This window comes from Phoca vitulina, unplaced genomic scaffold (assembly GCF_004348235.1).
Source record: "Phoca vitulina isolate PV1807 unplaced genomic scaffold, GSC_HSeal_1.0 scaffold13, whole genome shotgun sequence".
Taxonomy (NCBI): domain Eukaryota; kingdom Metazoa; phylum Chordata; class Mammalia; order Carnivora; family Phocidae; genus Phoca; species Phoca vitulina.
Window position 1 is genome coordinate 1,011,066 of NW_022589716.1, and position 23,266 is coordinate 1,034,331.

The following is a 23,266-nucleotide window of genomic DNA, read 5'->3' on the forward strand; positions in this document are numbered from 1 at the left end:
CCCAGCTCTGCTTCCTCTGTCTGGGCCCCGCCCTCTCCTGGCCCCTGGCCCCTGCAGGCTTACCTCCTCACCCCCAGGTGCCCTCTTCAGACTGGACCCCTTACTCCCTGAATCTGATGCAGGTAATCCCCAGCCAGGCCCGTTTCTTTGCTCCTGCCCCCAGCAGTCAGGTCTCAACCGAGGCCCTGGGCTGCTTGGAGGCAGGACTTGAACTCCTGCCGGCGTGTGCAGTCCAGAGGCCAGAGGCTTCCTGATCCTGTGCTGAAAAATGGTGCAGGCCACCCTCTTGACTCACACATTGAGGGGAAACCCAGAGATGTATTGGGAGGAGGCTGGCCTGATCCTGTTCCCATGGCACCTGAACTCTCAAGTTGAAGCTTTTACCTCCGCACCCCAGCTTTGAAAGGGCAGGGAGACTGTTAACTTGGGGGCCCAGAGTCACCTTTGCCCATCCCTCAACTCACCCCCCCACCCCACGTGGGAGGTGCTGAGTTCTGAGGATCCAGAGCCTAAACTATCTTGATAACACTCAAGTCCCCCTCCCCCACCCACCATTTGGCCCACTGCCAAGTGGGGAGGATATAAGAAGGTGGGCAGGGATTGGATGGCTTAGCCTGGCCCCTGGCAGCCTTGTCCTCTAGGTCAGGGGCCAGAGGCAAAGACTTCCCAATAAGAGGAGAGGAGAGGAGAGGAGAGGAGAGGAGAGGAGAGGAGAGGAGAGGAGGTTGTGTGGCTAAGCTGCTCCTGACTGAAGGTACCAGGCTGGGTGTCCTGGCACTGGGTGGGGAAGGATGCTGCTCAGGGTTGGTGGGGGGGCTCCAGGAAGCAGCTGTCCTGGGGTAAGAGGGGCTACCAGTGGGTGGTTAACTATCTCTCGCTCTGTGTCTCCTTTTCTCCCTCTCCCTCTGCCTCTTCCTCTGGAATTCTCCCAATCCTCCTCCCCCTTTGACCCCCCTCATTTGCCCAGTTCCCCGTGCTCACCTTCCCTGCCCCTCCCTGTCCCTGTCCCTCCCATCCTGGGCACCCCCCTTTGTGAGCAGTCCAGGGAGCTCACTTTCTGCCCCACAGCTGGGTCTCAGGAGCTCCCCCTCTGTCCCCTGTGCCCCAGGATGTCACATTGGAGCCTGTCCTGGCTGGGCCTGGGGCAGCTGGTCGCCTCCCCGTGGCTGCTCCTGTTGCTGGCCGGGGCCACCTGGCTGCTGGCCCGCATCCTGGCCTGGAGCCACCGCTTGCATGACATCTGCTGCCGCCTCCGGTGTTTCCCGCAGCCCCCAAAACGGAGCTGGTTTTGGGGTCACGTGGGCCTGGTGAGTGTGGGTGGGACATGGTCTGGGGTATCAGTGTGGATGGACTTCCTGAGGGGCCGGGGGTGGGGATCAGGGGTTGGGCTGGGGTGTGGGTCAGGGGAGAAGCAGGGAGGCTAGTGGAGCCCCTCTTTACTCACTCACTCTTCCACTCTGCTGTCCCAGGCCATTTGCACATCTTTGTCCTCCCACCTTTAGCCTGTTTTGGATCCACTTCCTGCTTCTCTTCCCCACATTAATGTCCCCCTGAGGGGCTCCCGTGGCAGGCTGCACAGGCACAGTCCCCTGGGGTTCCCAGGGCCCATGGCTATCCTGGAGACCTTCTCAGGGGCGCTGTCCAGGGTCCCCTCCCTGCCTGGCCCATTCCCTTCTGTCTGCTCACTTGTCTACAGGAATTAGCTATGACCTCCCTACCCCAGCCCACAGGGGTCTAGCTTCCCACCCACACCCCTTCCCAGGACAGCTTTCTCTCAGCTTCCTCTTCCCTGCTAAGATGTCCCAATGGGCCCATTACGCAACCTGAATAAAGTTAACCACTCACTTCCCCTTGCGAAAGCTTTCTTTCACCCCTCTCCTGCACCCCAGATATTGACTTCTACTGTGGGTCTGCTCATGCTTAATTAAAGAGTTAATTGTTCAATTACTTATCTTCCACCTTTCCAACTAGATAGCTGCTCTGGGGAGCAGACACTAGAGTGCCCAGCCCAGGGGCTGGCATACAGCAGACACTCAAATTAAGTGTTCGATGACGTAGGTGGTAAACTTGTGCTCACCTGCCATGGTCAAGGCCAAAGGATGAGCAGCTAGCTCCTCCCATCCCCAGGCAGGCTGACGGATGGGCACAGCTCACCGTAACTGCCCAGGATGAGGACCACGGCTGGGGGAAGGACTTCCTGTGATTTTACTGCTTATTATAGTTAAGGTCGGAACGGGGGCATTCCCGAGGCTCATTGTGAAGGTTGCCTTAGATTCTGGGTCTTGGAATGTTCTTAGCAAACCCTGGGGGTAGCAGGAATGTTATCAAGTTACTGCTCTCACTCCCCCTCCATGGCTTGGCCATGGAGACTCGTCTGGATCACTCTTCTCTCCTCTAGTTCCTCTTGCTGTGTGAGCTCAGCTGAGTCACTCTCCCTCTCTGGACCAACCTCATCAAGTGCCTCAGGGTCCCTGGGGAGCACAGGGCAGTCAAAAAGGTGAAAATGGCTTCTGTTCACCTGTCTGGAGCGCCTGGGAGTATTTGTCAGGCCAGCATGGGGCATCCTAGAGGGATGGAGAGGGACTGGAGAGGATGCGTCCCCAGGAGCTAACCATGCCATTTCTCCATTTGGGGGATGTGGCCTTGTTTCCTCATTTGTAAAGGGCACAACTGATCAGAGTCCATAGGTTCAGGGAAGATAGATAGGAAGAGATAGATAGATAGATAGATAGATAGATAGATAGATAGATAGATGATAGACAGACAGGATGCTCTATGCACAGCCTGGCAGGGTAGGGACTCATGTGTGGGAGCTGCCCTCTTGACTGATGAGCAGAGTTCACATCTGTCCCCTGGGGTCTGCCAGGGTTGGAAGGTCTGCTGATCCTTCACCATGTGAGGAACTGGCCAGGACATGATAGGGTGTGGGAATGAGCCCCAGTAGAAGTCCTGAGGCCACCCTGCTGACCACAAACCTTCCTCATGGGCACCTCCCTGAGGTTGGAACCACTCCCAGAAGAAAAATCTGACTTCTCAAGCTATGGTCGGCCTCTCTGTGGGCAGAGAGCATGTCTTCTCCCTGTGACCTAGGATGCACCCATGGGATGTGGAGAGGCCTCCAGGACCCTCCTGTCCGCAGAGGGAAGGAGCAGGAGGAAGCAGAGATTCCCTCCATCTGTGCAGAATTTGGATACCCTGTGCACTGTAGAGGCTGCAAGGGGACCTGCTGTGGATCCTTCTGGGGAGGTGACAACCCCTGTTTCCTTGTAGGTCCCCCCCACGGAGCAGGGCTTGAGGGTCCTAACTCAGCTGGTGGCCACGTACACCCAGGGGTTTAAGATGTGGATGGGCCCCACCATGCCCCTGGTCATTTCTTGCCACCCTGACATGGTCCGGAGTGTCACCGGTGCCTCAGGTACTCATGCAGAGCTTGTGGTGGTGGGCGCCTTGACATAACCCAGGGCTTTCAATCTCCTCATCTCCAAGCTTCCCTGCAGCCCCTGCAGGTCCCTGGTCCCTCCTCCCCTCTTCTCTCTCAGCATCTTCCTCTTCCCTTTTTATATTCTCCAACCCCCTTCTCATCCTCTCCTCCCTCCACTGCTGTCTGCTCTCCTGTCCCCACCCTGGTGCTCTCGGCACCACTGGGGCCCCAAGAGGCCTCATTCCAAGGTTCTGTCCTGGAGGAACCCCCAATCTTGAGGAGATGGATCTAGACAGAGAAATCCCCAAACTGGTGAGGTAAGGAATTGGCCAGAAGGAGATGGCTGTGGCAGCCCAGAGGAGAATCAAGGCCTCTGTTGGGACAGGCTGGAAGACTTCTTGGAGGAGGAGTTACTGGACCTGGGTCTGGGACAAGACCAAAATTTTTTTAAAAGCAGAGGGCAGAGTGATGTTGTGGACATCCATAGCATCTGAGGTCCCCTGCTGGGCCTGGTCTCGCTCTCACCCATCCCCAGGGCCAGAGCAATGAGGGTTGGCAGCTGGTGGAGTACCTGGGCTGCTATTTCTGTGATATCCACAGACATTCTGGTGGGTTGGTTGTCCACTGCAGCTTGTCCACTGCAGGTTCATTGCCCTCCCGCTCCAGGCCCCAGGAATCTCCCTAAGGAGAGCCCACCCCAGCCTGGCTCCCTTCCCTTGTCTTCTGCTCCTTCCACCTCCAGACAGACCAGGCTGAGCAGGGAAATGAGCAGCATCTGACAGAGACCTTGGCTTTGACACCCAAATTCTGGGTGAGCAGGGAAGACACCCCAGCTCTCTCTGGCTGCCAAGGTCTCTTTCAGTTGTGAGTGGTGGAAACTCAACCCTATATGGTCTAATCAAAGAAAGGACATCTATTTACAGTGAAGTCCAGGGATGTTGTCTTCAGGTATGGCTGGATCCAGGTCTCAAACAACATCATCAAAATCTGTCTTCATTTTTTTTTGGGGGGGGGGTTCTGTTTTGCACTGTGATGGCTTCATTCTCATTCTTGTAAAGATGAGTCCCAGAAGCTCAACCCCTGTGGAAAAGTCAGCTTATTCCCAACAGTTCCAGGAAAAGTTGCAGAATTCCCTTTAATTTTCCTGGCCTGCACCCCAGGGTCAATTTTTAATTAATTAATTATAAAAGATTTTATTTATTTATTTATTTATTTATTTATTTATTTATTTATTTTTTAAGATTTTATTTATTTATTTGAGAGAGAGAATGAGATAAAGAGAGCATGAGATGGGGAAGGGTCAGAGGGAGAAGCAGACTCCCTGCTGAGCAAGGAGCCCGATGTGGGACTCGATCCTGGGACTCCAGGATCATGACCTGAACCGAAGGCAGTCGCTTAACCAACTGAGCCACCCAGGTGCCCAGATTTTATTTATTTATTTGAGAGAGAGAGAGAGAGAGAGAGAGAGAGACTGCACGAACTGGTGGGAGGGGCAGGGGGAGATGGTGAAGCAGACTCCCTACTGAGCAGGGAGCCTGATGTGGGACTCAATCCCAGCACCCCAGCATCATGACCTGAGCCAAGGGCAGACGCTCAACTGACTGAGCCACTTAGGTGCCCCAACTTTTCATTTAATCACTGTGGATCTGACTGCCTGGTTTTGGCAAGCATAGGTTCTCAAAACTATTATTTTGGGACTCAAAGCAGTTCAGTGGCTAAGAACAGAGGCTCTGGGTTCAGACAGACCTGGGCTTAGGTCTCAAGAATGTACTCAGTACCTGGGAGGTTGTACGCAAGTGACTTCATCATTCAGAGCCTCAGTTCTCTTATCTGGAAAATGAGGTTAGAAGAGAAGCCAGGTGAATGTGGTGTTTGGGATCCCAAATGGGGAAAGACCCTTTTTGTTTTTGTAATCATGGGACCCCAGTTGTCATATGGATGGTCTGGGGAGGGATCCCAGGAGGAGGCTGGGCTGCTGGAGGGGATTCATGAGGCTCAGGTTGGTCTTGCCCTGCACGTCCTTCTATCCCATGGCCACCTAGAAAGAGTGTGAATTGGGTCCTCTTTGTTCCTCTCCAGATTCAGAGCTCAGAGGAAGGTCTTCTGTACACACAGGACCTGGCAAGGACCTATGGGGATGTGTGCTGCTGGTGGGTGGGTCCCTGGCATGCAGTCATCCGCATCTTCCACCCCACGTGCATCAAGCCTGTGCTCTTTGCTCCAGGTAGACACACCATGGCCACGGCTTACTCACTGCTGAGGTCTTTGTGCTGCTTCCAGCTTGGCTGGTGGCCCAGTTGCAGATGGGGTGGTGGGTTGTGGCAGAGATGCCACTGTCTCTGTCTCACCTGGACCCCCCCGCCAGACCTGCAGTCATGTGTGCTCACGCCTAGGGTGTGATTGTGCAACGTCTGCTGGGTGGCCATGTCTGGTCACATTTATGTTTCCACCTGCCTTCTGGGTACAGCTGGTATACATCATGCTTGATTATACATGGTATATAGTTATACCTGAGATCAAGTGAAGATGCCTTTAGTCATGTCTGGGGCTTGTCTGTGGCCAGGGCTATTTGAGGCATGTGTGGGGTCTGTCTGGTTTTTGTCTGAGATGCCATTTGAGATGTCCGGTTCTCCTATAGGTCATGTCTGGGCCATGTTTGGGGTTTGTCTGAGGTCAGCGGCCCAGAGTCCTGAGAAATGCTGAGGGCTTATGTGAGTCTGTCCAGGGCAGGTCTTAGGATATGTCTGTGTCATACCTAGTCCACAGCTGTGGCATTAGTGGGTCATATTTAAGCCCTGTCTGGACCATCTGTGGGTCACACTGAGGTTTTGTCAGGTTGTTTTTGGGTCCATGTCAGAGCATGTTGCATCCTGTCAGTGTGTGTTATGCATGTTGTTTCATGTCAGGACATAGCCCCAACACATGGTGGGGCCATGTCAACTGTTGCAGGAGAGATCAGGGGGCTCTGGGACAGATGAGGTGTCCTACTTTCCCGTAAAGGCATTTTGTGGAGTGCTGATTTGTGTTTGGGTGTTTTGAACACGTTGGACCAGGTAGGAGCCATGTCAAGGTGTGTTGGGGTGTGTTGTGTCATGCTAGGGTGCATCTAAGTACATCTAAGTGTGTCTGCAGGCTCTGCCTTTGCTCTGCTCTGTGCTGCAGCCTGGTCTGGTCTCCCCTCACCTCCTCACTCCTCTCTGTTTCCTTTGCCATTGTTTCCATTCCTATTATGCTGGGCTTGGAGGGGGTATGCAGACCCCTGGTGGGAGCTTCTACCCCCCCAAACCCAAAGTGCATCTCCTGATGGTCCTCATTCATGTCAGCTGCCATTGCGCCTAAGGACATGGTCTTCTACAGCTTCCTGAAGCCCTGGCTGGGTGAGTAACTGTGGGTAAAGGGGACTGGGGACAACCTTGGGGGCCCAGGGAAAGGCACTGCTCTTGTCCACTCCTCCTGGCTGCCTCTACTAGGGGATGGGCTTCTGCTGAGTGCTGGTGACAAATGGAGCAGCCACCGCCACATGCTGACACCTGCCTTCCACTTCAACATCCTGAAGCTCTATATGAAGATTTTCAATGATAGCGTGAATGTCATGCATGTGAGTCTCTTGAACTCAGGGTCCCAGCTGAAGCCTTGGGGGTGATGGGGGCCCTGTGACGTCTTGTCTGGAATACTGGCTCTTCTAGGTTAGCTTTGGGGCCATTGCTCTTGCTCTCTGAGTCTCAATTTTCTCAGCTGTAAAATGGGAATAATGGTCCCCATGTTGCAGGGTGGTCAAGATAATGTAATATAGTCATGTTCCTGGCACATAGAAGATGCTCAGAAGGTGTTAGTTTCTCTGTTTTCCTTGCAAAGAAGCCTTGGAACCTGAGACACAGTTGAATGTATGAACATCACACAGTAGTTATTTCTGAATTAATGAACCACTTCCAAAATCACTGGTCCCAAACAATTGAGGTTTATTATTGCTAACAAGTCTGTGAGTCAGTTGGCTGGGTCTTCTGGACATGATGGGGTCACATGTACCTCTGATCAGCTGTGGGTCATGTATATACTTTGCAGATCTGGCCTCTCACATGTTTGGGGCTTGGCTGGCTGCAGGCTGATCTAGAGTGGTCTCAACTCAGACAACCGAACTTTCTTTAATGTGATTCTCTCCCTCCAGAAGGCATTTCGGGTTTGTTCACATGGCTGAGGCAGGGTTCCAAGAGACTGAGAGGAAGCTTCAATGCCTCTTGAGATCTAGGTGTAGGGTTTTTTCACCATGGTCTCTTGGTCAAAGCAAGGCAAAAGGCCAGTATAGAATCCAAAGGTAGTGAGAGAGGCTCCACCTCTTAATGGCAGTTGCTGAAAAATCACATTGCAGAGGGTATGGACATAGGGAAGTGAAGAAATGGAGTTGGAGGTTTTGTAAAGTGCCTGGGATTTTTTTCATACTTGCAAGCTGAGGAGTGAGATTGTTACTGTTTTGTGGATTCTGTCAGAAGACAGGAGACTCCCATGTCAGAGACAAAGGACAGTTTATTACTCATGGTACAACAAGCACACAGGCTTCTTGATTTGCATTCTTTCTCTAAGTTGCCAAATCCCATGAGGATAACATAGGTGGGCTTCAATGCTTATGCAGTATGTTGCATGACAGGGTAGGGGTACCAGGTTTAGGGACTCTATGACTTTTTAGACATTAGAAGCAAGCCTGACATTTGTCCAGGGGGAAACATTACCTTATCCCTAAAGGTGTTTGCTGCAAACACAGCTGAGAAATGGCTCAAGTATAGAACATCAGGGCCTTGCATTTTGGGGGGCATACCAGCAAGAATGTGCAGCTCATAGTGAAACAAAAGCAAAAATGAACTTTTGGGACTTCATCAAGATAAAAAGCTTCTGCACAGCAAAGGAAAGAGTCAACAAAACAAAGAGGCAACCCACAGAATGGGAGAAGATATTTGCAAATGATACTACAGATAAAGAGCTGGTATCCAAAATCTATAAAGAACTTCTCAAACTCAACACCCAAAAAACAAATAATCAAGTCAAAAAATGGGCAGAAGATATGAAAAGACACTTCTCTGAAGAAGACATACAAATGGCTAACAGACACATGAAAAAATGTTCATCATCATTAGCCATCAGGGAAATTCAAATCAAAACCACATTGAGATACCACCTTACACCAGTTAGAATGGCAAAAATGGACAGGGAAAGAAACAACAAATGTTGGAGAGGTTGTGGAGAAAGGGGAACCCTCTTAGACTGTTAGTGGGAATGCAAGTTGGTATGGCCACTTTGGAAAACAGTGTGGAGGTTCCTCAAAAATTTAAAAATAGAGCTACCCTATGACCCAGCAATTGCACTACTGGGTATTTACCCCAAAGACACAGATGTAGTGAAAAGAAGGGCCATATGCACCCCAATGTTCATAGCAGCAATGTCTGCAATAGCCAAAGTGTGGAAAGAGCCGAGATGCCCTTCAACAGATGAATGGATAAAGAAGATGTGGTCCATATATACAATGGCATATTACTCAGCCATCAGGAAGGATGAATACCCAACTTTTACATCAACATGGATGGGACTGGAGGAGATATGCTAAGTGAAATAAGTCGAGCAGAGAAAGTCAATTATCATATGGTTTCACTTATTTGTGGAACATAAGGAATAGCATGGAGGACATTAGGAGAAGGAAGGGAAAAATGAAGGGGGTGGGAAATTGGAGGGAGAGATGAACCATGAGAGACTATGGACTCTGAGAAACAAACAGGGTTTTAGAGGGGAGGGGGGAGGGGGGATTGGTTAGCCCAGTGATGAGTATTAACAGGAGTGCACGTACTGCATGGAGCACTGGGTGTTATACGAAAACAATGGATCGTGGATCACCACATCAAAAACTAATGATGTATTGTATGGTGACTAACATAACATAGTAAAATTAAAAAAAAAAAAAAAAGAATGTGCAGCTCAGTGACCACGGGCTACCTCTCTCAAAAAGGAGACTTTTTCTTTTTTTAAAAAAAGATTTTATTTATTTATTTGACAGAGAAAGAGACAGCGAGAGAGGGAACACAAGCAGGGGGACTGGGAGAGGGAGAAGCAGGCTTCCCGCTGAGCAGGGAGCCCGATGGGAGACTGGATCCCATGACATGACCTGAGCCGAAGGCAGATGCTTAACGACTGAGCCACCCAGGCGCTCCCAAAAGGAGACTTTTTCTTAATTTATAACAATGAAAATGATGAAAGCTAACATTAAGCACTTACTATTGCTAGAAACTATGTGCACATTCCATGACATATGGTGTCTCATTTGATTTTCACAACTCTATAAGGTAGAGATAATCTTGTCCATTATAGGTGATAAAAATGAGGTTCAGAGAGGTTAGGGAGCTTGCCCACGTTCACACAGCTAGCATGTGAGCTAATAAGTGGAGCTGGGATTTCATCCTGGTTTATTTGACACCACAGCAAGTCATCTTAACTGTTACTGAAGCTTTGGCAGGTGGAGCCCAGAGAGGGCAATGAGGTGACCAAGGGCACACAGAGTATAGGAGGCAGAGCCAGAATTTGAACCCAGGTCTCCTGACTCCCAGCCATGGGGTCTTAATAGTAACAGCTTCTACTTCTACCCAAGCCTGGTCCTCCTTGGGGATGGGTGCCTGGGGCCAGGAGGCTGGGTCTGGGGGATTCCATCTTGGTGGTTGGTGTTGAGGAGGGCTTCAGGGGAGGCAGGTTCCAGACCCTGCTCTGCTTCCTTCTCTTCCCAGGCCAAGTGGAAACGCCTGGTGTCAGAGGGCAGCACCCATCTGAACATGTTTGAACACATCAGCCTCATGACCCTGGACAGTCTGCAGAAATGTGTCTTCAGTTTTGACAGCAATTGCCAGGAGTGAGTCTCTGCCCCGGGCATGAGAACATAAGGGAGTGGATGGGGAAGGGAGGACTGGTCAGCACAATCAGAGGGGACTTCCTGGAGGAGATGGATCAGAGCTAGACATTGAAGGACAATGAAGGGAAAGAGAAAGAGTGATCTTTTCAGGTAGGTAGAAATGTTTAATAAAGGCCATGGGGCCACAATGAGCAAAGCATGTGCCACAGTGAGGAGTCACCTTACGAATGAGGTTGGAGGGTTTGGCAGGGGCTGTATCTTAAGGACATTCAAAATCCAGACAAAGGCATATGAACTTTATCCTGAGGTTTCCAGGGAGGCATGGAAGGTGGTTGAGCAGTTGAGGGTCATGGTCAAAGCTGTTCTTGGACATCTGACTCTAGAGAAGACCAATCATTGTGTAGATGGTGGATGGTATTGACATTGAATGCAAGATTAGGGAGGGGCCTGGGTCCATTGACCAAAGGGGAGAAGATAAAGTCTGAATTGCATGGAGAAGGAGGAGGAAAGCATAATGTCCCAGCTGGGATAGGGTGCCTGGGGCATGGGGGCAGCTCATAGAAATGGGAATCAGGGAGAGAAGAAATTCTGGAGAGTCACGTCTCCTGGATCATCCCCACCATGTACCTGTGGGGCCATCTGTTCTCGGATACTCAGTTTTCTGATGGGAGGTAGCTCCCAGCTTCTGGTGGGAGGCATTTTCTCAGTCTTCAGGTGAGCTAAGCTGTTGCCCCCCTTCATGTCCCCATCCTGCAGGAAGCCTAGTGAATATATTGCTGCCATCTTAGAGCTCAGTGCCCTTGTGGCAAAACGGCACCAACAGATCCTCGTGCACAGGGACTTCCTGTACTACCTCACTCCAGATGGACAGCGCTTCCGCAGAGCCTGCCGCCTGGTGCACAACTTCACAGATGCTGTCATCCAGGAGCGGCGCCGCACTCTCCCTGATCAGGGTGTTGATGACTTCCTAAAGGCCAAGGCTGAGACCAAGACTTTGGACTTCATTGATGTCCTCCTGCTGACCAAGGTGGGTTTCTCTGGGATCTGAATTCAAGAGGTAGAATGGACTTTGATTTCAAATTTCAGATTGAAGAACTGAGACTTGATTCAGAGGGCACTGGGGAGCCATGGAAGGTGCTTGAGGAAGGGAGGGATGGATTAGGGATATGTTTTAGAGATGACTATGTGGAATGCAGCCTGCAGGGGACTGCTATGTCTGAAACTGGGAAGGGCCTGAGATTTTATTCTAGTTAATATGGTAGTCTAGTGTGTGTGTGTGTGTGTGTGTGCATGTGTGTGTTTATTTATATACAAGAACCTAGATCAGAGAAGCCCATTTATTGCTCACAGAAGTAAGGGTAGCCAGAGTAGAATTGTAGGTGTGATTCCCCATTCTAAAATTCTTCTGAGAGCTACATGATGCTTTTATCTGTACATGCAGCCATGCTTCCATCACAGGAGAGGTAACTCTACATTATGAATCTTGGAACTTATGAAGGACTGCTGACAAATCTGCCCCTTCTTATTCTGAGAGAGAGAGAGAGAGAGAGAGAGAGAGAGTTGGTGTATAAACAAGTCCTCTTCACTGAGAAGGCAAAGCAATGTTTACAGGTTCTGTTGGCTTATTGCCAGGGGAGTTGAAGAATCTCTGGATTTACTATCCTAGAATGTGAGCAAATGGCTCTGGAGCAATGCTCAGTCTCTAACTTCCAAGGGAAGTTGTCATTCAATCTCCTGTAATCCAGGTTGCCAGTTCAATTTTTTTCTGAAAGTCCTCATCAGGTAGAAACATGAAAATATTCATGGATCATTGATTTCTCCCACCAGGAACGAAGGAGGAGGGAAAGAGGCCAAGGAGGAGAGCTGTGGAGTGGGGTCTCTGGTGATAGTGAGCAAAGGAGGTGTAAGAATGTAGGGTGGGCTTGGGTTTTTGAATTGTCTCAGGTTAGGCTCAGGAGCTCTCAGAGCTGATATGATTCGGTGTGTGTGTGTGTCGGGGGGGGTGTCTTATTTCTCTCCAGGATGAAGATGGAAAACAATTGTCAGACGAGGACATCCGAGCTGAAGCTGACACATTTATGTTTGAGGGTGAGCATCCCAGTGTGGGACTATAGGGGGGCAGGGGTTTGTCCAATCCCAGGAACTTGGCAGGTTGGCCCTGGACCACCCCATCCCACCTCATCCTCCCCATCCCCCCTGACGCCCTTAATTAAGGGTGCTGTCCACCCTCTGGTGCTGAATAAGCCCAGAGATGTAAGTCTGGCTGCCTCTCAGGCCATGACACCACAGCCAGTGGCCTCTCCTGGGTCCTGTACAACCTTGCAAAGCACCCAGAATACCAGGAACGCTGTCGGCAGGAGGTGCAAGAGCTCCTGGGGGACCGTGAGCCTCAAGAGATTGAATGGTGAGTGCAGGTCATCATGGTTTTTTCCTGAACCTCTCTCATTGCCTTTGTTCCCTAGTCGGGGAAGGGGAAGAATCTTTTGGTTAATTCTGTCATTATTGCTTAGTGAAAATAGGAGTAGAGCTCAGAGACAGGGTCTGTACCCAGCCTGGAGAGCAGGGGAAAGAGAAAGATCTGGGCTGCTGAGAGAATTAGTGACAATGTATGAAGGCAGATGATGCCACTTAGTACATATTCAGTAAGTGAACTTCCACTCCATTCTCTTACTTTTCTCTCTTAAATCACATTTTCCCCCCCTGAACATCTTTACTCCCTAAATGTTTGTTTCTCTCTTGCCTTCTAATTCCTTCCATATTGTTCAGTCCAGGATTCGTTTGGAATATGTGGTTTTAAAATCATTCACTTCTTGTCCAGGAACACCTGCATCTTCATCCATCCAGCCCCCATTCAGAGAACACTGCCACACTGCCTTTCTATTCCCGGTTCTGTACTTTCTCCAATTCTTACTAGTCCATACTGTGTCCTGGAGACCCAAGAAGGAACTGGCCCTGGCCCTTGTCTTCCAAGAGCTCTAGACTGGTGGGGGAATTGTGTAGGGTCAGGACACTCCTGGTCCACATGGGCTGGACTAGGGTGGAGAGTATGAGAGGCAAGCCTAAGGGTAGAGAGGGTGCCTCTGCTGAGACACTGAGTGATGATCAGTAGATATTTGGGTGTGGTTGGGGTGCAGTTAGTTCAAGAGGACAGAGTGGGCAAAAGTGAAGAGGAGCGGAGGAAGGGAAGAGGGAAAGGGAGAAGAGAGGGGGAAGGAGGGAGAAGGGCGGAGACAGAGAGAAAGAGAGAAGGGAGGAGGGGAGGAGAGAGAGAGAAAGAGAGGCAGACAGGCGGACACACAGGGGGAGACAGAAAGAGAAAGAGAAACAGACACTGACTCATGGTGAGGTGATGTGGCTGGGGAATGGCAGCAGAGGCTGGTTGTGGGAGACTTTAGAAGCAATGTTATTGGCTTCAGTTGTTAACCCAAGGGCAATGGGGAACTGCGGGAATTGTTTGAGCAGGAGGAAGACAGGTCAGATCTGGGTACCAGGAAGATCTTTCTAGGGCTAGTGTGGGGAACATACTGGAGAGGACAAGCTGCAACATGGGGACCAGGGAGGGGATTCTGAGGTCTGGGGCAGGCCAGGGGCTTGGGGATGTTGAGCAGGCATTGAACTGGACATGAGCCAAAGGCAGATGCCCAACCAACTGAGCCACCGAGGCACCCCTATAAAAGAGAGTTTATAATCAGGGCACCTGGGTTAAACGTCTGACTCTGGATTTTCACTCAGGTCATGGTCTTGGGGTTGTGAGATTGAGCCCCATGTCTGGCTCCATGCTCAGCATGAAGTATGCTTAAGATTCTCTCTCTCTCTTTCTCTCTGCCCCGTCCCCCTCCCCCCTCAAATAAATTAATAAATTTTTAAAAGAAAGAGAGAGTTTATAATAGAAATGAACTTTTTCTTAATCTTCACTCTAGGACTAACTCCTGTCAATGATTTCCTATGTGTCCTTCCAGAAGACCTCTATCCTTATACCCACATTTATATGAAAACTATCTCCCTACCCCCTCCAATGGGAATTAAGGTCTATACATTAGCAAAGTGTCTTTGAGATCTTTTTTCCCTCAAAACATGAATGTTGGAAAAGTAGTTTTGAATTACAAAAACAATGACAAGAACAAGTTCTTCTTGCCCTGAGACATTATAAAGGAGACTACAGTTATCATTGACTTCCTGCCCCCCAACTGAATCCCCTCCTGTCTCCCTAGGGGTTTCCAGATTCATTGATTTGTCATGTGTCTTTCCATAACTACCTGTCTATCTATACATCTGTCTATCATCTATATCATCTATATCTATCGTCTTTCTCTCTCATCTTCTTGTCCATTAACACAATTTGCATTTCTGTATACATACAGTTTGTAACTTGTTCTATTCACTCAACAGTGTGTCTTACAGCTCCTTCTTTCTGTGTGCTGCATAGCTGTTCATAGTTCACTTGGTTCACCCCTTTAGGTCACTCATGTTAGTATTCTCAATTATACTAGACATTGCTGAATTGCCTTCCAGAGTCTCTGTGCTGATTTACTTTTCAGCCTGCAGTGTGTGATAGGACTTGTGAGCCCTAATTCCTCCTTTTTGATTGCTGTGTAATATTCTACCATAATGGCAGTGACGTAATTTATCTAAACTTCTCCCACTGGTGGATATTTGGATTGTTTCTAGGCTTTGGCTAAAATAAACATGGGATAGTCAACACTGACCCACGCTTACACATGTGAACGTCTCTCCAGTGCAAATTTCCAGAAAGGCAATTGCTGAGTCAAAGACAGTCTGAGTTTTTGTCATTTTGATAGCTATTACAAATCTATTCCTGTCAGCTGAATTTGATGTTGTCAGCATTCTCATACCTTTTTTTTTTTTTCTGGTGTGTATAATTTAATGCATATTTGCAAAATATATTACATATACATATATTAGTATACATATATATACATATGATATACGTTATGTAGATATAGTATACATAATATTTTTAATTTTTATTGTTATGTTAATCACCATACATTACATCATTAGTTTTTGATGTAGTGTTCCATGATTCATTGTTTGTGCATAACACCCAGTGCTCCATGCAGAACGTGCCCTCTTTAATACCCATCACCAGGCTAACCCATCCCCCACCCCCTCCCCTCTAGAACCCTCAGTTTGTTTTTCAGAGTCCCTAGTCTCTCATGGTTCATCTCCCCCTCCGATTCCCCCCCTTCATTCTTCCCCTCCTGCTATCTTCTTTTTTTTTTCTTAACATATATTGCATTATTTGTTTCAGAAGTACAGATCTGTGATTCAACAGTCTTGCACAATTCACAGCACTCACCATGTCACATACCCTCCCCAGTGTCTATCACCCAGCCATCCCATCCCTCCCACCCCACCCCCCACTCCAGCAACCCTGTTTGTTTCCTGAGATTAAGAATTCCTCATATCAGGGGCGCCTGGGTGGCTCAGTCGTTAAGCGTCTGCCTTCGGCTCAGGTCATGATCCCAGGGTCCTGGGATCGAGCCCCGCATCGGGCTCCCTGCTCAGCCAGGAGCCTGCTTCTCCCTCTCCCATTCCCCCTGCTTGTGTTCCCTCTCTAGCTGTCTCTCTCTCTCTGTGTCAAATAAATAAAATAAAATCTTTAAAAAAAAAAAAAAGAATTCCTCATATCAGTGAGGTCATATGATACATGTCTTTCTCTGATTGACTTATTTCACTCAGCATAACACCCTCCAGTTCCATCCACATCATTGCAAATGGCAAGATCTCATTCCTTTTGATGGCTGCATAATATTCCATTATATATATATATACCACATCTTCTTTATCCATTCATCTGTCAATGGACATCTTGGCTCTTTCCACAGTTTGGCTATTGTGGACATTGCTGCTATAAACATCAGGGTGCACGTATCCCTTCGGATCCCTACATTTGTATCTTTGGGGTAAATACCCAGTAGTGCAATAACTGGATCATATGGTAGCTCTATTTTCAACTTTTTGAAGAACCTCCATACTGTTTTCCAGAGTGGCTGCACCAGCTTGCATTCCCACCAACAGTGCAGGAGGGTTCCCCTTTCTCCGCATCCCTGCCAACATCTGTCCTTTCCTGACTTGTTAATTTTAGCCATTCTGACTGGTGTGAGGTGGTATCTCATTGAGGTTTTGATTTGGATTTCCCTGATGCCGAGCAATGTTGAGCACTTTTCCATGTGTCTGTTGGCCATTTGGATGTCTTCTTTGGAAAAATGTCTGTTCATATCTTCTGCCCATTTCTTGATTGGATTATTTGTTCTTTGGGTGTTGAGTTTGATAAGTTCTTTATAGATTTTGGATATTAGCCCTTTATCTGATATGTCATTTGCAAATATCTTCTCCCATTCCGTCAATTGTCTTTTGGTTTTCTTGACTGTTTCTTTTGCTGTGCAAAAGCTTTTTATCTTGATGAAGTCCCAATAGTTCATTTTTGCCCTTGCTTCCCTTGCCTTTGCCGATGTTTCTAGGAAGAAGTTGCTGCGGATGAGGTTGAAGAGGTTGCTGCCTGTGTTCTCCTTTAGGATTTTGATGGACTCCTGTCTCACATTTAGGTCTTTCAACCATTTTGAGTCTATTTTTGTGTGTGGTGTAAGGAAATGGTCCAGTTTCATTCTTCGGCAGGTGGCTGTCCAATTTTCCCAACACCATTTGTTGAAGAGACTGTCTTTTTTCCATTGGACATTCTTTCAGCATTCCCATACCTTTACCTATGGTATTATTGTATTGAATTTTAAATCTTTGCCAATTTTTCATATTTCCTCTTTTTATGAACATTTCTTTAAATAAGAGGTTTAACATCTTTTGCACATTTTGGGGGGCTACTCCCAACACTTTTTAATATTGAGGTATAATTGACATACATTCTATTACTTTCAGGTGTACAACAAATGAGTTGATATTTGTATATATTGCAAAATGATCAGCACAAATAGTCTAGCTAATATTTGTCACCACACATAATTGTGGAATTTTTTTTTCATGTGATGAGAACTTTTAAGATCTACTCTCTTAGCAACTTCCAAATATGCAATACAGTATGATTACCTACAGTATTATTAACTATAGTCAATACAGTATTATTAATGAAAATACAGTAACTATGTAATGCTGTAGATAATATCCCTATGACTTAATTATTTTATAACTGGAAGTTATTACCTTTTGACTCCTTCACCCATTTTCCTCCCACCCCCCACCTCTGGCAACAACCAGTCTGCTCTCTGTATCCATGAGCTTGTTTTTGTTGTTTGTTTGTTTCTTTAGATTCTACCTATGAGTGAAATCATATCATATTTGTCTTTCTCTGTCTGACTTATTTCCTTAGCATAATGCCTGTAAGGTCCATCTATGTCATTGCAAATGGCTTGATTTCTTTTTTTATGGCTGAGTAACATTCCATTGAATATATATCACATTTTCTTTACCCATTCATCCATTGATGGGCACAAGTGGTTTTCATAACATTGGCTATTATAAATAATGCTCCAATGAACATGGGGTTATATATACACTTTTTGAGTTAGAGTTTTCATCTTCTTTGGATAACTACCCAGAGGTGAGATTGCTGGATAGTGTGGTGGTTCTGCTTTTTAATTTTTTTGAGGAAACATCATACTGTTTTCCACAGTGTCTGAATCAATTTACAGTCCCACCAACTGTACAGGGTTCCTTTTTCTCCACATCCTCATCAGAATTTATCTCTTGTGTTTTTAATAATAGCTATTCTAACAGTTGTGAGGTGTGAGGTGAGATCTCATTGTAATTTTGGTTTGCATTTCCCTGATAATTAGTGATTTTGAGCACCTTTTCATGTACCTGTTGGCCATTCATGTGTCTTTTAAAAACGTCTATTCAGATCCTTCTTCTGCACACATTGATAAGCCATTTGTCTTTCACTTTATGTGAGTGGTACTCACCTTTTTGTTGTTGTTGTTGTTTCTCTTTGAGGTTTTCTCTTTTTTCATATTTACTTATAATAACTCACTTAAAAAAGTAATCCTTTTCTCTCTTGTGTTGCAAAAGATTGCCTTTTGACTTTTGAGGGGCACTTTTGGTTAGTTTTTATGGAGACAAATTTGTCCAAATTTTCTTTCACAGCCCTACTGTCTATCCTTATTCTAGGGTTTTGTGGGCTTCCCTTACCAGATGTTAAGGCTTCAGTTACTCACATTTTCTGTTGCATGGGTCTCTTCTCCTATTCTTGCAGCATGCCCACACTGGGTGTTTGTTTGATCACTGCACCTTTGTGGTAGGTCTTAATATCTGGTAGAGTGAGCTTCTCTTCCTTAATCTTTCATTTTTATTTTTTAACAATTTAAAAAAGATTTTATTTATGAGAGAGAGAGCGCACAAGCAGGGGAAGAGGCAGAAGGAGAAGCAGGATCCCCACTGAGCAGGGAGTCCAACGTGGGGCTCGATCCCAGGACCCTGGGATCATGACCTGAGCTGAAGGCAGATGCTTAACCAACTGAGCCACCCAGGCACCCTTTCATTTTTATTTTTATTATTTTTAAAGATTTATTTATTTATTTGAAAGGTGGGGAGGGGCAGAGGGAGAGAGAACCTTAAGCAGACTCTGCGCTGAGCATGGAGCCTGACATGGGGCTCGATCCCACAACCCTGAGATCATGATCTGAGCTGAAATCAAGAGCTAGATGCTCAACCAACCACCCAGGCACCCCCTAATCTTTCATTTTTAAATTGACCTAACGCTTCATGATCTTTTATCCTTCCAGAAATGTTTTAGAGTAAGGTTATCAAGTTCCTAAAGGTATCAGGTAGATTTTCACTTGAACTGAATATATTCTATTGGTTGAGTTGAATATATGATTGACTTGTGGAAACAGATTACTTCATGATATGAACACATACCATCCTAGATTGTGGAAGGAATACTCCCATTTTTGGATATTTGAATACTCTTTAGCCTTTTAATAAAGTCTAAAATTTTTTCTTAGAGATCTTATGCATATTTTGTTAAATTAACTCTAAGACACTTCTGTTGCTATGCTGACTTATATCTTCTATTTGTATTGACAGAAGTTTAAAAATTCATTGGAATATACAGATTTCAATCTCTATATTTTTGGGGGGGCTAAGCTTAATCCAGGTATTTATATCATCATCATCTTTTCTTTTATCTTTTCTAATTGATTGTTATTTCAACATGGAAAACTAATTTTTTAAAAAATTTTTTATTATGTTATTTAGTCACCATACAGTACATCATTAGGGAAAACTAATTTTTTTAATATGCATGTAAATTTTGTGTCCAGTGAACCTAGTAAATGGTAAGCATGGAGTCTCATATTAAAAAAAATTAAAAAGCTCTTGGAATAACTGGGGAGCTATCCAGAAAAAAGTTAATTCAACTTGCTTCTCATGTCTTGTAATAATATAACATCAAGATGGAATCAAATATTTAAAATAAAAAAATTTAAAATAAAATTAAAATTTTATTTTAAACAAAATAAAAAAATAAAAGTGTCTTAAAAGCTCAGAGGAAACTGTGGGAAATTATTTTAGAATTCCAGAATATGGATGCCTTTATTCTCAACACAAATCCCAGGAAATATACAAGAAGAGATTGCTATACTGTTGAATGAAAAAGATACAGAGCAGTGTGCATAATATATAGTATGCTACTCTAAAAATTTTTTAATGCAAAAAAGTAACTCTGAAAGGATAAATAAAAAATAAGAACCTAGGCAAACTGTGAGAATGGGAAATGAGTGGGGTTGAGTCAGAGGGGTGGTGTTTTATAGTTTTCCAGTTTGAACCAGTTAACTGTACCAGCTGTTAAAAATTTAAATCACCACACAATTTGAAGCGGACTAAAGAAAAAGAATCTAACCCCCTTACTTTATCTTCAATGTTTATAAAGGTTTTCTGGTGTATTCTCTTGTGTTTTCTAAGCATAGAATCACTATCTGCCAAAAATGACACATTTACCCGTACATTTCAGATTGCATTACTCTCCTTTTTTCTCTTGTCTAATTACATTAGCTAGTATCTCTAATACCATGAGAGAAAGAACATTGGATCTGTTTCTGTTGTTTCTCACTCATTTGGCTTTTGATTTTGCTCTCTTGCAATAAACAATATGTAATTTTTATGCAAATTTGTAAAACTTTTTATGGTTGGCTTTTGGGTGCCGTGTTTTGCTCAGAAAATCTTCTAAAAACACCCAGCTAAATTTTCTCTTCTGTGATATTGCTTTTCTTTCTTTTTTAAAAACCACTTTATTGAGGTATGATTGACATATAAAAAGCTGTACATATTTAATGTACAAAAGTCAATGAGTTTGGAGATATTTGATCCATCTGGAATTTATTTTGGTATAGGGAGAGGGGATCTCATGGGGCACTAGAGGACTGGGGGGGAGGGGGGGAAGGGTCTCTGTTTTTGCTGCCTGGATAATTGTTGGGGGGCTTCCTTAGGGACGACCTGGCCCAGTTGCCCTTCCTGACCATGTGCATCAAGGAGAGTCTGAGGCTGCACCCCCCGGTTACAGTCATTGCCCGCTGCTGTACCCAGGACATCAGGCTCCCAGATGGCCGGGTCATCCCCAAAGGTGCCCACAACCTCAGGGGGAGGATACTCCTGGGTAGGAAGAGGGGCCCATCAGGCAGGGGGAAACTTCCTGACTGGTCCTTCATCTCCCACAGGTGTTACCTGTCTCATTAATATTTTCGCGACCCACCACAACCCATCCGTGTGGCCAGATCCTGAGGTGCTGCCTCCCCCTCCGTCCCCACGGCCCACCCACCTCCTTGTCTATTCCCCCAGGGGGACCTAGGGGAGGGCGCAGGGTTCTGACCTGGCAAATCAAACATCACCTTCCCCCATCAAACACAAGTCTGCCTTTCCCAAGCTGGCTGTCCTGGGAAACCCCATCCAGCAGCCCTGCCTCTCTCTGCTCCCAGGTATACAATCCCTTCCGCTTTGACCCAGAAAACATCAAGAAGAGGTCGCCCTTGGCTTTTATTCCCTTCTCTGCAGGCCCCAGGTGAGCGCAGTGGGCAACTGAGGCGGGACAGGGTGGTGGGGCCAGGGGCCTGGGACTGAGATCCCAGACATGGCTGTGCGGCGTGAAAAGCGGGAAATTGAGGATGGCTCTCCTTCTTTCCCCTCTTCCAGAGGTTAGAGGTAAGGGTTTGGGGAGTGGAGGTTGCGTGGGTCTAACAAGGGCTCCTCGGTGTGGGCAGAGCCCCTTCCCCCTGTCCGCTGGCCTGAGTTCAGGGCTGGGGTCTGGGCCAAGCTCAGGGGATAGGCAAGCCCACATGGGGGTCCCAGGCATGGGTTAGCCCACTTATGGATCCCTGCGGGCGGGACTAGGGGTCCCAGACCAAGTTCTGGGCGCGATGGGACCTGCTGGGGTCCGTGGTGAGTCAGAGCCCTCACTTCCGCCCGCAGGAACTGCATTGGGAAGACGTTTGCCATGACCGAGATGAAGGTGGTCCTGGCGCTCACGCTGCTGCGCTTCCGGGTCCTGCCCAACGAGGAGGAGCCGTGCAGGAAGCCGGAGCTCATCCTGCGCGCAGAGGGTGGACTTCGGCTGCGCGTGGAGCCGCTGAGCTCGGGCTCCCGGTGACCCGCCAGGTCGTGGCTTGGGATCCACCCAGAACCTACACGCCTCGCTTTGCAGAATCCCAGGAATAAAACTTTGAGGTCTCCTCTGCCCGAGCCTCATCGAGAGCCAGCAGGGGGCGCTTGGGACCTGATGGAACGCTAGGGTCAGGGAGGCTGGGTGGAGAGGAGGCAGGTGTCTGAGCCCAAAACCCTGACAGTCTTTCCAGCTGACCACAGGCCCCCATTTTGATTGCGGGTTCTCCCAGAATCCAACCTGTGGTTACTCCAGATTTCCAAAGAACAGACAGAAAATAGAACAAAGAAAAGCATGCTAAAACTCTAACCTAAGTGGTCTCAATTCAATAACTGGGAAGGGGTCTTCAAACTGCCTGCCAGCACTCCATCCATATGATGTGGTTTGAAGTTTGGGGCTCAGAGCTTCCCCCCCCAAGAAAGAATTCTTGAGGTCTTTGGTGCAAAAAGGTGGTTTTATTAAAGCACGGGGATAAGAGCTGCTGCCCTGGGATTGTGAGGAGCAGCGGATTATATACTTTGTGAGTTTGGGGAGGTAAAGACAAAAGGAAATATCCAAAAATGAGTTTCATATGGTAAAGAGTCACAGGATACTAGAGGCCTAGTTATTATCAAGCTAAGATTGTTTTTTTCTCTAGCATTAATATTAAGAGTTGGGAGTTTCCTGGAGGAATGGTATATTCTGCCTGCCTGAAGTATTTGTCAGTAGGCTGCAGGTCATAAAGATATTTAATTTTATCTACATTTCCTTGTGCCTTTGTTCCCCACATCATTTACCCCTGAACAGTCTTAAATCTTTAAGGTTGCCGAGGATGGAAGTCTTCTGTAACTTCTTCCTGCTGAATAGGGGCATAGAGATGTTCTTACCTTTGGGTCAACATTGGTCAGCTGGGGAATTTATATATAGGAATTACCAAAGACAGAGGCTGCCAAACCAAGGTAGATAACATATATGAACCTCCTTGAGTAGAAAGGATTATCTGTCTGATGGAAGTTATGGCAGTGAAGGAGCCTTGACACCAGATAGGGAGACACCAGAAAAGACAACAAATTAGGTTAATATAATGAGAAAGAGAAGCCTGAATAAAAAAAAACTTTGATAATTGACCAAAATCTTTCTCCAGTCCAGGAGTTTAACCAATCACTAAAGGACAGAGAAAGACAGAGAGAGAGAGAGAGAGAGAGACCATTTAAAGCGCCATTTGAATATCTGTATCTTTTTAGCAATATCTTTTGGTGATATCTTTTTGGTGATATCTGGAATGTTTTGGTGATATCTGGAATGTATACCCAACATTTTGTTCTTATGGTAGCACATATTCCATCTTGTGCAGTTAAAATAC

General features: G+C 46.8%; 1 protein-coding gene across 1 annotated transcript; it reads left to right on the forward strand.

Moving 5' to 3' along the window:
• The first annotated feature begins 695 nt into the window (after nt 1-695).
• LOC116637096 (cytochrome P450 4F2-like) lies at nt 696-22,696 on the forward strand. The gene is made up of 13 exons (XM_032412302.1): nt 696-754; nt 1,109-1,307; nt 3,271-3,415; nt 6,745-6,798; nt 6,892-7,019; nt 10,180-10,301; nt 11,058-11,328; nt 12,323-12,389; nt 12,576-12,705; nt 20,759-20,892; nt 20,987-21,051; nt 21,245-21,327; nt 21,735-22,696. The coding sequence occupies exons 2-13, from the start codon at nt 1,110-1,112 to the stop codon at nt 21,910-21,912; spliced, it is 1,575 nt and encodes a 524-aa protein (XP_032268193.1). The 5' UTR covers nt 696-754; nt 1,109; the 3' UTR covers nt 21,913-22,696.
• Nucleotides 22,697-23,266: the final 570 nt, after the last annotated feature.

Coding starts and splice junctions, on each gene's coding strand:
- LOC116637096 (XM_032412302.1), top strand. CDS start 1,110: ATGTCACATTGGAGCCTGTCCTGGCTGGGCCTGGGGCAGCTGGTCGCC. Junction 10,302..11,057: donor TTTGACAGCAATTGCCAGGA/GTGAGTCTCTGC, acceptor CCCATCCTGCAG/GAAGCCTAGTGAATATATTG. Junction 21,328..21,734: donor CCCTTCTCTGCAGGCCCCAG/GTGAGCGCAGTG, acceptor TTCCGCCCGCAG/GAACTGCATTGGGAAGACGT.